Below are 14138 nucleotides of genomic sequence, written 5' to 3'. Positions count from 1 at the left end.
CCAGCTCTGCTGGATGAAGTAATGGACAAGGAAAACAATACAAACAAATGCTGCCCTCTTGTGACATACACTGTATTGTGTTTCCTGTCATTACCATTGACTTTATTGTTTCCAGATTGAGGCTCAGGTTGTCATGGCCAAGTTAGTGAAGAGTTTCACCTTTGACCTCGTGCCTGGTCAGAGTTTCGACTATGTAAGGAGCATTACCTGCAAGCCAAAGGATTCGTGTCGAGTATACGTCAAACCGGCCGTACCTAAGTCTGACATAATGAAAGAAGTTGAGTAAACATTTAAAAATATATATATAAATTATATATATTGAACAGATGTTTTTTTCTTTTTCTTGAACAACTTTTTTGGTTTTTCTGGTGTGAGATAGCTTCCCAAAAAGTGTATGAAGTATTTCCATTTTAAACAAGAATGTTTTGTAGTGTTTATCTTTTTTTAAATATCAACCTTATATGTAGTATTTAAACTGTAATACTGCACTGTGGTCGTGGCCATATGCAGGCTTATAGGGGTGTGGAATCGAAGGCATGAACACTATTGGTAATTATTCAAAACCATTTATTTGGTAATGAACAATGGAGAGATGTTGATAGCATAAAACATTGTGAGAAACGGCTCCCTCTGAAGTAACAAAGTTTTTGAGAAAGAGGTTATTTCTCACTAAAACATGAAGTCCTCCAGGCCTATAAAGCCATTTTTGAGCACCTGAAATCAGACAAATCTGTGCATCAAGAATGTTTTTTCTTTCATTATTCTCTTCCAACTTCGATGACCAATTTGAGTCCAAATTTTCACAGATTTGTTATTTTATGCATATACGCCTCTCTTAATGTTAATGCATGACGTCATATTTCCTACTCAAAATGAGGCTATGGGCGTACGTCCGCCACCACTTGCAGTAGCTGCGCCTATGGCCTCGTTTTGGGTTAGCATTGTGACGTACCTCATGCATAAATATTAAGAGAGGCGTATGTTTGGATACAACAAGTAAGAATAATGGTCTTTCAACGATGAATTACCTAAAGGCCGAGTTATAGTCGGTCGCGTGATGGTCGGGCGTCGAAAATATTGACGCGCGATCATAAAAAGACACGGTTTTTAGGCCTCAGTCTTAGGATTGCGCACAAGATTTCCGTCGCGCGACCATCGCGCGACCGGCTATAAACCGGCCTTTAGGTGTCCAGTGCCTTTAGAACTGTAACCCAGTATACTGCTTGCCATGCTGGCTGTCGCATCACAAAGGTCAGCCGGAGCATGTCACAGTAACTGGGGCTACATTTCATACCATCTACATCTGCAACCTCCAACCTCGTGGCGACAGTGCCCCTTATTTTCATATTATACTGCAACACATACTAGTGGCTAAACATAGGACAATATATATAAGTAAACTTTATTAATCTCATAAAAGAAACACTGCATTGCTCGCAGAAATTTGAAAAAGCACCACAAAAAAATCATAAAGAAACAACAGGCAAATACAAAAAATAGCACATGATTTTCTTCCTCAATGATACAACGCACAAGAATTTAAACAAGAATTTAAACAAAACAATAACTCCACATAGTTTATATCTTTAATGTTTGGTGTCAAAAATTATAAGTTGATGTTAATCTTTTAAAACTATATTTTTCTTTAAAAAGGGAAACCACTTTTCAGTACTTCATTCAAATATTTTCATTGAAATAGTAAGGTAAGTTTTTTACAAATTTGAAAGAGATGTTTAAAAATGTTCTATCATCGTAAGAGGCTGTTTTTGGTATTTACAACTGATGTTAAAATTTCAAGGAGGACCCAACTTACCGCCAGGGCTTTAACCAGTTTACAGGGTGGTAAGCAGAGGAGAAAATAGGAGAAAATACTATAGTGCTTGAAGTTTTGTGCTAAGCTAATTGGGCTTAGGACTTTTACCAGGGAACCATGTCCAAGGCTGCCCTTACCACTATAAGCAGGGCTCAATTTATAGAGCTGCATAAGTAGAGTATTATGCTTAACACATATTTTTCTAAGCAAAAGCAAGCAGGATACCAGTCACAGGTACCAAGTATTCTGTAATCCGAGTACATAGTTCAACAGCCGGGTACCAGGCACTTGGATCTAAAAAGTACGAGTCTGAGTATCTTGATAAAGAAATTTCTGAAAAATGAGATTCAATAAAAAAAATTAACTAATTTTGTTTAAACTAATTTCTAGGTGACAGTAGGCCTATATAATTATGTTATTGTTATGGTAATCATTAATACATATACAAGTTCGTCCAGAGGTTTATTTCTCTGTTTTAAAAATAATTTATAGTTTTTAAATATTGTGATGGGGTGGTTCTGGCTTAATACAGTGTTACAGTAGATAGCGAATAATGTTTGCAAATTGTCATTTTTTTGTATTAAGTCTTTTGTAAACCACATCGGTGTAGGTTATGTTCCCCGTTTCCATAACAGTTATGAATGCTAACATTCATTGCGCAAACAGGGCACCAGACGATTATTTCGTCTAGCCTCGTTTTGGTTAAAATGACTTGGAATGGAGTTAAATCAATAAAGGTCTATAAAGTATGAGAGATTGTAGTTATTAAACTCCTATGGGTAAGTTGCCCAAGTTTCAATTTCTTTTAATAAGCTGGTTGCAATTACATTTTGTTAATGGATTAACAAGTTCTTCACTGTAATTCATTAATAACGTAATGCTATACCAATTATAATTATAACGCAAAGCAGTTAAAAGTTTACTAAGCAGTTTTGTTTGCTTTTTTTTTATGAGCCGATAACCTGAAAACTTGCACACATGAATGTCATTTGACCCTTTAATTTGTAAGTTAAAAGTTTAAAAACCTTTGATCCCCTGCAAATACAAGCAGTTTTGTTTGCTATTTTGTTATGAGCCGATAACTTGAAAACTTGCTCACATGACAGTCATTTGACCCTTTAATTTGTATGGTACACGCACCACTGCACACTGCAACCCATAAACAATTGATTTTCATTGCAGTCTTTTATCCACAAAGAAGTTCCTAATGCTTTTATGGTTCAATAAGTTTGTCAATGTGCTTCCTGTATAATCTAATGCTTTACCCATTGTGATCATAAAGCAAGTTAAAATATTCTCAACTCTCTCGGGGTTCAGGAAAAAGTTTCTTGCTGAAAAAAAAATGCTATAATGTGACAAGTGACATGTCCATTTTAATAGACACTGGACACATTTGGTAATTGTCAACGACCAGTCTTCTCACTTGGTGCACCTCAACATAGCCTATGCACTAAATAACAAACCTGTGAAATATTGAACTCAATTGGTCGTCGAAGTTGCGAGATAACTATGAAGGAAATAACACCCTTGTCACACGAAGTTGTGTGCTTTCAGATGCTTGATTTCGGGACCTCAAAAGTTAATTTTGGGGTCTCGAGATAAAATTAAAATATTTTAATTGAAAATTACTTCTTTCTCGAAAACTACGTTCCTTCAGAGGGAGCCGTTTCTCACAAAGTTTTATACTATCAACAGCTCTCCATTGCTTGTTACCAAGTAAGTTTGTATGCTAACTTTGAATACTTACCAATAGTGTCCACTGCATTTAAATTTGTTGCCTTCAACCAACCATTAAAAGAAAAATACCATAAAATGCCGTTAAAGAACAGCACCCATTTCATGAACGAACCCAAATGTATATTGTCTTTCCGTTTTTTTAATCACGATCTTAAATATAATTTTGCTGAAATAAACTGATTCGTCAGCAGGAATCTGAAAGGAAAGATCACAGCCACGCTTCGGGCCCATGGCGATCTTTGATGAGGGTAAACTTGTCAATCACTTTTCCACTCTGAAACAAAATAAAGTGCATACAAAAAAAGACTTGTTATATAATGTTAGAATTCACAGATACGGAGCAAAATGTATAATGATTGTGCATCCGCCCCACACATTTCCTGGTGCTCTAACTCTACAGCGAATGTTAAATAGGTCATATTTTTGGCTGAATTTATCTCAACATTTAAGTTTTATAGTTATTTTATAGATTGTGGAAAGTTACAACCCTTCATTTAAGATGTTGCACAAACTAACAATTTCCAATTATTAGTTAGTGGTAGTTAATTGGAATCTAAACATGAATTATTGTTGTCGGTATCTCAAAATTACTTTCACGCCCATCAGCCATGTGACAAATATTTTACATATTACCGGTAAAAGGGCCTATAACATGCATTTTATGCCATGTGCCGTTGGTGAACATTTGTGTACGTTTTTTTTCTGTGTCTAACTGTCGACATTCGTTCAGAGAGAGAGGAGGAGGGGGAAAATAGAACGATGTTCTATCTGGGAAATCTGGATAAGCAACTTTAAAAAATAACAAATAAGATTGCATCATTACATGAGGAAAAACAGCAAAATGTACATTTCTAATTTATATTTTCAAACCAACTGGCAAATACTTTATATACGGCTAGAAACCTAGCCATACAATTTAGACAAGTATGATAACAGTTTAACATTTGTCCACATGAACGTTATATTATTTATTTTTTGGAGATGCAAAAATGCATTCCTTTATTACCTGATCATCAGACACCTGTTCCCAAGTTAGATGAGTTTTGTTCCTAATCTGCATGACACTATAACCGTAGTCAATAGAACGGAATGCATCCCACGGCTTGGAGAATAAAAACAGATCATGTCTCTCTTTACATCCCTGTGGAGATGGGAAGAAAGTTGTTTTATTTCAAATGTAAAAGGAGGTGTCAGCGAAAACTTGCGTTAGAGACAGGCTACACTTTTGGTAATATCTCTTCAAGTTAATGACCATAAAACAATTACCTGGTGAGGAGCACTGAAGAGCTGTTGATATTATAAAACATTGTGAGGAGCTTTAGTTTTAAAGAAATGATAATTTTCACCCAAAGATTTGAATCTAAGGGAGGCTTCAAGAATGGAGACTCTTAATAAATAATAAACCGCAATTGGTTACTGGGAAGGCAGAAAGGATGATTTGCGTTATTTTTTTTTTAAAGGCAGTGGACACTATTAGTAATTACTCAAAATAATTGTTATCATAAAACCTTACTTGGTAACGAGTAATGGGGAGAGGTTGATGGTATAAAACATTGTAAGAAAAGGCTCCCTCTGAAGTGCCATAGTCTTCGAGAAAGAAGTAATTTTCCACGAATTTGATTTCGAGACCTCAGTTTTAGAACTTTTAGAACTTGAGGTCTCGAAATCAACCATCTAAACGCACACAACTTCGTGTGACAAGGGTGTTTTTTCTTTCATTACTATCTCGCAATTTCGATGACCGATTGAGCCCAAATTTTCACAGGTTTGTTATTTTATGCATATGTTGAGATACTCCAATAGTGTCCAGCGTAATCAAAGAAACAAATAAAACTACAAATTTAAAATGCTATATTTTCTCTGTCCTTTGTTCTTTCTTCATGCTGGTAACCCCCTGAATAACCCCCACTGTTTAACCCGACATTTGGAGGGCAGTTACACCTGCGTCGTACGCAGCCGCAGACAGGTTTTTACCTGTATTTACGTTTTGGGCAAACTTACAGCAGATCCAGTGATGATGTGTACTGGTGCCTTGGGGTTAGTGTAAGGTGCCTCTTTACTGCCATTGTAAACCTGAAATGGAAATTGTCAAAAATTGACAAAATGTTCTACCGAGAATGTTTCAAAATATTCAGACACAAATTGTAATGATTCGACGAGACTAAACGTATTGCGTTGTCCTAATTCACTCTAAAAAATATATTAGTCAAACAGTACTGTAATAAGTCATATGAGACATGCTTTTGATGTTAGGCAAAATTATGTCTCATTTATGACTAATTAGTGTTGTTTCGACTATTATATTATTACCGTGAAATAACATACCCAAATCTAAAGCAGGAGTGACCTTAGGCCACATAAAAAAAACAAATTGTTCATCGTCCTTTTTTTGCGGATGGGGGAGGGAGGGAGTTTTTTATTTTTTATTTTTTAAGCTTTGTTTACATGCCAAATATGAAATCAAGAATAAAGAAGTCATCACAATCACTATAAAACAGAGGGTTTGTGTGTTTTTGATGTTTTCAATAGTTTTGTCAAACAAATTTAACTCCTAGATGACATTTTCTGTAAACTTTTTCAAACAACTAAGCACAGTATAGCCCAAGTAAATATTTGAAGAATTTTTCTTGCTTTGCCAACATGAATAAAAACCTTCTTTAAACATCTTTTCAAACCTGTACATTTTGAAAAAAATATCAGCTGAAAAATCTGGGCAGTAAAAGTATAAAGAGATATCCAGACATGTTTTCGATAATAAAAATAATAAAAAAATAAAATAAAAAATGGGGTCGGGGGGTTTTTAACGGTCGGGCGGGGACGATCAACAATATTTTTTGTATGTGGCCTTATAGCCTGGTGGTGTTCTCCTGTAATGACTTCACTAACCTTTTTTTTATATACCGGCCATAGACGTTCATAGTTATGTTCATGGGCCCACAGTTCCAGGTCTACCCCTATATAAAGGATTATCATAATTTAAAAAACCTTTTAAGTAGTAATAAACATGAAATATTTACATTAATTTCACTAAAACGTTAAACTTGGCCATAGCAAAATATAGATGGATGAAATACGCATCATCAACCGCCGTATTTGATGATTGCAAGGCTATAATTCAAGTTGGCTTTAATTATAAGAGCTGTGCGAGCGCGTACATGTACACACTATTGCATTGTTTATACGTCAAATTAAACGGCGGTTGGTAACACTTAGTGCAATCCATATTTTATTGGTATCAAAAGGTAAATGGATTACAGAAAAGGTTCACCTTGTGGCCGGAAGATGGACGTATTTTACCGGAGAAAGGGGCGAAGCAATTAATTGGCAAAACTGTCTTTAAAGAAAAATGCTTAAGAAAGTTTAACCAGTTTTCTAAAATCTGCATGGGAAAACTTAAGACTGGGTTGCTCTAAAAATCAAAGAAGTGGTGGCAGACTTTCAAAAATAGATTTCGTTTAAACTTTGCACAAGTGAAGGCCATCAACCAAAATGTAAAAATAAAGCATAAGTTTTGCATTTACACCTTCGTTTCCATGGCAACGGTCAAAAGTAGAAAATTACCATATTTCACCTAATTTAGCTCTTTTCATGAGTAAAAATTTCCCAAAGTTGAGGGCTCCACTGTGTAAAAACCAAATAGTGGACCTACCTCTCAGCTGGATATGATAAATATGCATCCTTAATTTTTCCAAAAATGCGTTTGACAAAAGTACAGTTAATTGTGAATGGAAGATTCCATTATTTCAAAAAGGGGTGTTTTGAGGAAAAGTCAATTTTGGAAATACAGGGGGTTGCTAAAATTGTCAGAAGTCCCAAAGTGGCATATTTAGGAAAGATTTGCTTCCAGGCATGAAAGATAGGATACTGGTCTATAAGAATTTCAAAAAAAAGTTTTGGTATTTGTTGTACTTGGGAGCAGTGCTGCCATAAACTTCGTCCTTTTTTGGAAAAAAAATGTGTTTATTTTCAAATTGTATAACAAAAAAATATGAATTTTTGTTTTAATGGATTGTGTTTACTCTTTGCACATGTTAATTCCTTCAACCAAGGTGTAAAAAGAAAGCATAGTTTTTGCATTGCACTTTGGTTGCCATGACAACGGTTAAAAATAAGAAAATTGACATATTTCAACTAATTTAGCTCTTTTCTGAAAATTACCCAAAGTTGAAGGCTTCACTGTGTAAAGACCAAATATAATATCTGCCTTTCAACTGAATATGGTAAATATACACCCTTGGTCTTTCCAAAAATGCACCTGACACAGGTACAGTCAATTGTGAATGGAATAATCCATTATTTCAAAAAGGGGTGTTTTGAACAAAGTTCAATTTGGGAAATACAGGGGGTTGCTAAGTTTGTCAGAAGTCCGAAAGTAGCATATTTAGGAAAGTTGGGCTACCAGGCTTGAAAGATAAGATACTGGTCTGTAGGAATTTCAAAAAAATGTTTTGGTATTTGTTGAACTGGGGAGCAGTGTTGTCAGAAGCTTCATGCTTTTTGGCGATTGTATAGATTTAAAGGTTTAATGCTCTTTTTATGACTCTCTACATGCTTAACAATGATGAGGACTGACAAAATATAAGGACAAAATATAATAAAGCATCTTATGACAACATAACTCCTACACTGCGCGCCTGAATACGCGGGTTCTGGCACGGGGGCTGCCATTGCCTATCTTCCGTGTACATTTTCTGTGCGTTGCCGTCAGCACGTGACTTTTTGCCGTCAGCACGTGACATTTACCGCGTCAAGGGCCTTTCTCCCGTGTTCATTTTCGCGCGTCGCCTTTCGAACGTGAAATTTTTACCGTGTCCATGGCGAACACAAACTTTTTCTACACAACTGCTGATGACGTCAGGTGAAACGGGTCAATAACTCTGTGGTGTAGAGCAAAACAGTCAGTCGACTCCGCACGGCGCTAAAATCGACTACTTTCGCTTGGGGTGCGCAGGCTCGGCATGACGTAATACTACCGTATTTGGTAATCTGGAGCTCTGAGTACGCCGGAGCTCCGAGACCGCCACACCGGCAGGGGTAGGGGGACACTTTTATTTAACTGTTGCTATATGGGACGGGATCAGGGATAACGGAGGCAGGCTTTAGAGCACGTGGGACGGGGATAGGAAAGGGGCAGGGGAAGGGGGAACGGCACCTTTTATTTAACTGTTGCTATATGGGACGGGATCATGGAGAACGGAGTCAGACATTAGAGCACGCGGGGCTGGGAGAGGAAGGGGCAGGGGGACGGGGTAATGGCATCTATCACGCATCTCCATTTTTCAGGACACATGCATCCGTCCTCAAGCAAATTATGACAAATTGAATAAAACACGCCTTAAATTAAAGGGACACACCGGCTCACCGTTTACGCAATTTAGGGCTGTATAATCATAAATAATGTTTTTATAGATAGTTGCTGTAAACAAAAATCATTATTCACAAAATTATTATTCACCTGTTCTTTTTTCGATCGGGGGCTCCGTTTTTGTATCCTTCTTTTCTTTTTCATAAAACATTTTTTAAGCTACTCGCACAATAACACTGTCAATATAACAAAATGCGGTATTCCTACGTTTTGACATCATCAATATTTTTGTATTGTTACCTGAAAACTCCTAGCAAAAAGAAATTAGGAGCCATGAAACAAAGCAGAGCATAATATTGGAACGTTGCGATCATAAGAAATAACGGATTCGACACGAGGTGTACCGACTGACAAACCCAAACCCCTCCCAAGCTCACGGCGAGACCCGCAAGCTGGGAGTTCATAGCGCCCGGAATTACACCTCCAGCCCCCCACGAGATCACGAGATACGGCATATGCGGTACGTGATATGCCCCGAGGCTTACGTTCCGATTGCTCCACGCCGTGGGGCCATATAACAAGTTCCGTTACACGGACTCTTTGAATGCGAATCTTACGTTAGATTTTTCACCATTATTTACATTTTGTAGCGATAATTTGAATACATGATCTTTTTCGCCAATTACTCGTTAATAATTTTGTAAAAAAAAAAGATTTAAATTTGGTTTGTGAGATACTTTTATACGGCTGAAAGTAAAACTAGCCCGGAAGGTCACGTGATTGTTTGTACCACTTTTTGGTTAAAACAATCACGTGACCTTCGTTTTTGTTTTAAAATGCTCGAAAGCGGCCAAATTTGATGATTTTTTTAGGGACTGTTCTTCTTCAGTCCTGGAAGACCGTTGAATTCATTTCTGAGTCTGTTTTGTAGCCCAAATAGCCCAATTCGGCCGGTGTGTCCCTTTAAAAGTTTACATAATTATGGGGACATTAATTTTTATTTTAAAACTCGTGACATCTACACCACTTTTGTTCCCCTCCCCTTCCACAAACACACGACTTTCTTTGTAGTTCGGACAAACTGAGTAGAACATGCCTTAAAAGTTTACGTATTTGGCTTTGGTTACCGTTACTTTAACAACCAGCCGAAGTTTGTACACTCAATTTCCAGTTATTCAGTAAATTATGAAGTCATTGGATTGGTTTTGTGCAAAAAATGACAGCTTGCATGTGTCACACATGTGCTTAACAATATCTTTAAAACGCAATTTGATGGGTGTTTCCTGAATATTGTTATTCTTTTTAAAGTGACAGTTGACAGTAAAACTAACACTTACACTGATTTCTTGATGTGATCTGATGATGTCATCGCAGCTTTACTGTCGTCACGTGGTCATTGTGTACGATCACCCCCATGCACTATGATCAGATCATCAACAGTGCACATTGTTATGCGTATCGGGTATTCAGTTGTGCTAACTGCCAAGTTTACCTGTCTAACTGGACCCGCAGTGCATGAATTTGCACAACAACAAAAAACATTGCAAAAACGCGTACAAGTGCGCGAACGGGGGATAATAAATGGGACGGGAACAAAATTAATCCGGCTGACAAATAATACAAAACGGGGAAAAAACAGGACGCGAAAATAATGACCAGGACGGAACAAAATTACCGAGAGTGGGAAATAATACGGGATAGGGAAAAGGAGAAAAGGGACTAATAATAATACGGGACAGGAAAAAAAATAAACTGAACGGGGAAAAAAATAAACGGTCAGAGTACAAACAAGGACACGGTAATTGGTATTGTGACGTCACTCTTTGCTTAGCAATTAAAATTGATACAAAGTTAAGATCAATCTTAGTGCTTAGTGAAATCGAAATTGAAACAGCGCGGAAATCTAGCGGGACCCGCAGTTAGCGCGGGTTTCCCGCTAGTGCCCGAACTCATGTTTTCAAGTTTCGCGCGGGTCCCGCTAGTGGTTGTTTCCATTGTACCCCTTTGGTAAGTGGAGTGACGTTATAAGTCACGACGAACTTTTTAGTGCTTTGTGAAATCGTAGACTTGCCCGTCTTTTTTCCATTTTTTTTTATTAGTCGGTCCCATCTATGTTTTTCAGTTTTTCACGGGTCCTGCTGCAGTGGTTGTTATTATACTCCTGTCCTGTCTATCATCCTCAAGTCCATTTTCTTTGTTTCCTTTCCAAATTATATCCAAGCCCCGTTCATTTGTTCAAGGCATTTTATTGTGCCGTTCCTACCATGTGCCCCCTCCTTCTCCAGTCCCATCTAACCAGCACCTCAGTGTCTCCCCGTCCCCGCGATCCCATGCGTTGGCATTGTTCTATGCTTGCCACTGTTTGACATGGCCATAACTCATTTATTTTCTTCTAGTTGAGTGCAGCAGATCAATCTACTGTTTTTCCCAAATCTCGTTTATACCCGTTTAATTGTTTCCCTTCAGTGTTTGCCGGGCCCCCGTTTTATTGCTAGAGCAAATTGTGTAGTCTAATTCCTAACACAAGGAAGGAAGAATAAACACCATAGCGATGATAGTATAAAGGCCTCTTCATGATACGATGGTCATACAAAGAACCAGCAAAATTAAACGTTAAAACAACCTGGTATATCGGTCATTCCAAGTCAGGCCATGGTCAGACCAACTCACTTTTTTACCTCATGTCTTCCGATTTTGATAACAATTGTTGTGCTTGTAGGTCCTTATGAGCAATGAATGCACACAAATTTTCAGCCCGATCCGACTTACCATGTGGTCAGGGCAGAACCCACTAAAATCCGACATTTTTAGGGTAAAATACCACCTTTTTGGTAAAAATATGTCATAACCATGTCAATTTTTACCACATGTATATGCAATTTTGGTATAAAAATGATGAGAATTGCATGCTCAAATCAATTCTCTTAGTCAAAATTTTTGTTCTGAAATTAATGTAGGTCACTGAATTCTTTAATATGTTATTGTGACCTTTGACCCAGTTATTGCAATAATGTATCATTCCGAAAAATCAACAAAATAAAAATCATTAAAAAAAAACTATTGCGTTATATACTGTGCGAATATTGCATTTTATATAACATCCAAGCAGATCCTTGCCATTTGATTGGAGGATTGTCCGTCACGTGATAGCAAATAAAAGTACCATTGCACGCTGAGTCACTCACCGTGCTTTTTCGTTCCATCCGAAAAGTACCATTGCACGTAGCCTTGGCTGGCGGCCTTACACTTTCGTATTGTACTACAGTGACGTCCTGGACATCAGGGTACATTTCTGGGGCGGAAAATTTTACAGACTCACACTCCATGGCAGCATATATTTTTTTGCGGTGGGTTTTGGTCGTCATATGTTCTTCACAAATTCGTCATTTTCATGAAATAATGCAGCTCCCAACGTTAAGAAATTCAAATTTTTGTTCGTACTCCTCACAGTCTGCCGTGTGTACGCAAGACGCACAACGCACAAATATTGCGTTGCATTTGCGTGTTATAACGCTGTGCAGTCAAGATAATGGTGACCAAGAATTCATGCGTCTTGCATCAGGCGTCTTGCACGCGAATGTATACGCGTACGCACAGCAACATACAACACTGTGAGAAAACGATCAAAACGGGAATTTTGTATGTTGGGAGCTGCATTATTTCACAAAAATGACGGATTCGTGAGGAATATATGAGGCGTAGGCTACTGCATGTGATCTTCGGCAATACGCTGCTGCGTGCTGTGCAGTAGTTACACTATCGTAGGACATAAGTTATGAACGCTGGCAACACGCTAAGCATTCGTTATGGAAACGTTCTGTGAAAAATTACTAACACTGAATGCATACGTCCAACTCGTTATGAATACGCTTTCAGTGAAAATTATCCATCAATAGTTCAGGGTATTAATAACGGGAGTCGACGACCAGTACGATTAGGGAGGCAAATCGTGTACACTTACCTTTTCCGCTTTGGTCCAGGAACATGGCTGTACTTCACATGCACGTGATGAAGATATAAAACATATGCAACAAAAAGACTACCAAATACTACCAGGGGAAATCCCACAAGCGAAGCTAGCAAGAGGTTCAGAAAGATCATCTTATCTGCTTTCGAATACCCGTGCCAAATGACCAAATGATAGTCTTACTTGTAAACGTACTCTACGGCCTGCATGACCGCCAGTGCAGCTAACAAATAAACCATAGTATATGATAAGCTATAAAACTTCTCACACGTGATGACCAACCACCTTGGCGCTTCGGTTTGGGTCAGCCGAGAAATTATGCAATGGTAAAAAAAATACCAGCATCTTACTCAAAATAGTTATTAGCATAAAACCTTTCTTGGTGACGAGTAATGGGGAGAGGTTGGTGGTATAAACGTTGTGTGAAACGGCTCCCTCTGAAGTGCCATAGTTTTGGAGAATGAAATAATTTTCCAAGAATTTGATTTCGATACCTCAAGTTTAGAACTTGAGGTCTCGAAATCAACTATCTAAACGCACACAACTTCGTGTGACAATGGTGTTTTCTTCTTTCATTATTATCTCGCAACTTTGATGACCGATTGAGCTCAAATTTTCACAGGTTTGTTATTTTATGCATATGTTGAGATACACCAACTGTGAAGGCTAGTCTTTGACAATTACCAATAGTGTCCACTGCCTTTAAGATGCTGAATAAGCCATTGGACACTTTCGGTAAACATTGCTATGTATGGCCCACAACTTATATATAAGATAACAAACCCGTGAAAATTTAGGCTCAATCGGTCGTCGGAGTCGGGAGAAAATAACGGGAAAACCACCCCTTGTTTCCGCACGTTTCGCCGTGTCATGACACGTGTTTAAAATAAATCCGTAAATCTCAATATCGAGAATTTTTCTCAAAAAGTAAAGCATTCCATGGAATAACATTTCAAGACAAGTCTTTCACCATTACCTTCTGTAAACCCTGTATTGGTTATTTGTAAATCTTTGAACTTTTTTTTCTGTTCAGAAAGTGTATAATGGCTCTAAAACATTATTTATTTTATTCATAACGGAGAATTTAATTACTCCCCGAAGAATTCGTTTGTATATTGATATAAGAGGAAACTATATATAAGTAATTAGTAAACTTGCGGGTACAACCATGTGTAAATCTCTTAGAGTGAGTGTTGGCTCTGAAAAGAGCCAGTTGGGTTTCGGCGTTTCGAACAGTATACTCTGGGCCCAATTTCATAGAGCTGCTTAAGCAAAAAAATTACTTAAGCACGAAAATAGCTTGCTTATTTTACACA

At 37.7% G+C, this 14138-nt stretch overlaps 2 protein-coding genes across 2 annotated transcripts in view; one reads left to right on the top strand and one right to left on the bottom strand.

Moving 5' to 3' along the window:
• Positions 1-566, top strand: part of LOC139938110 (cholesterol 24-hydroxylase-like) — a 63102-nt gene extending 62536 nt beyond the window's left edge. The window contains exon 13 of the mRNA XM_071933490.1: positions 116-566. Coding sequence (XP_071789591.1) covers positions 116-286 — 171 coding nt within the window. The 3' untranslated portion in view covers positions 287-566. The remainder of the gene's footprint in view (positions 1-115) is intronic.
• A 3109-nt stretch (positions 567-3675) lies between these two features.
• Positions 3676-13017, bottom strand: LOC139938130 (acid phosphatase type 7-like). The gene is made up of 5 exons (XM_071933512.1): positions 12817-13017; positions 6437-6504; positions 5552-5623; positions 4557-4691; positions 3676-3824 (listed from the first exon to the last, which is right to left on the bottom strand). The coding sequence occupies exons 1-5, from the start codon at positions 12839-12841 to the stop codon at positions 3759-3761; spliced, it is 366 nt and encodes a 121-aa protein (XP_071789613.1). The 5' UTR covers positions 12842-13017; the 3' UTR covers positions 3676-3758.
• Between the last annotated feature and the right edge of the window lie 1121 nt (positions 13018-14138).

This window comes from Asterias amurensis, chromosome 1 (assembly GCF_032118995.1).
Source record: "Asterias amurensis chromosome 1, ASM3211899v1".
NCBI classification, from domain to species: domain Eukaryota; kingdom Metazoa; phylum Echinodermata; class Asteroidea; order Forcipulatida; family Asteriidae; genus Asterias; species Asterias amurensis.
This window is presented reverse-complemented; position numbering and strand designations above follow the sequence as displayed.

Excerpts from the sequence above, each read along its gene's own strand:
- LOC139938130 (XM_071933512.1), bottom strand. The coding sequence starts at position 12,841 with ATGTTCCTGGACCAAAGCGGAAAAG. Across the intron at positions 6,505-12,816 it reads CCTGGACCAAAGCGGAAAAG|GGGTAGACCTGGAACTGTGG; the intron begins GTAAGTGTACAC and ends TCCTTTATATAG. Across the intron at positions 5,624-6,436 it reads GGCCGGTATATAAAAAAAAG|GTTTACAATGGCAGTAAAGA; the intron begins GTTAGTGAAGTC and ends TTTCCATTTCAG.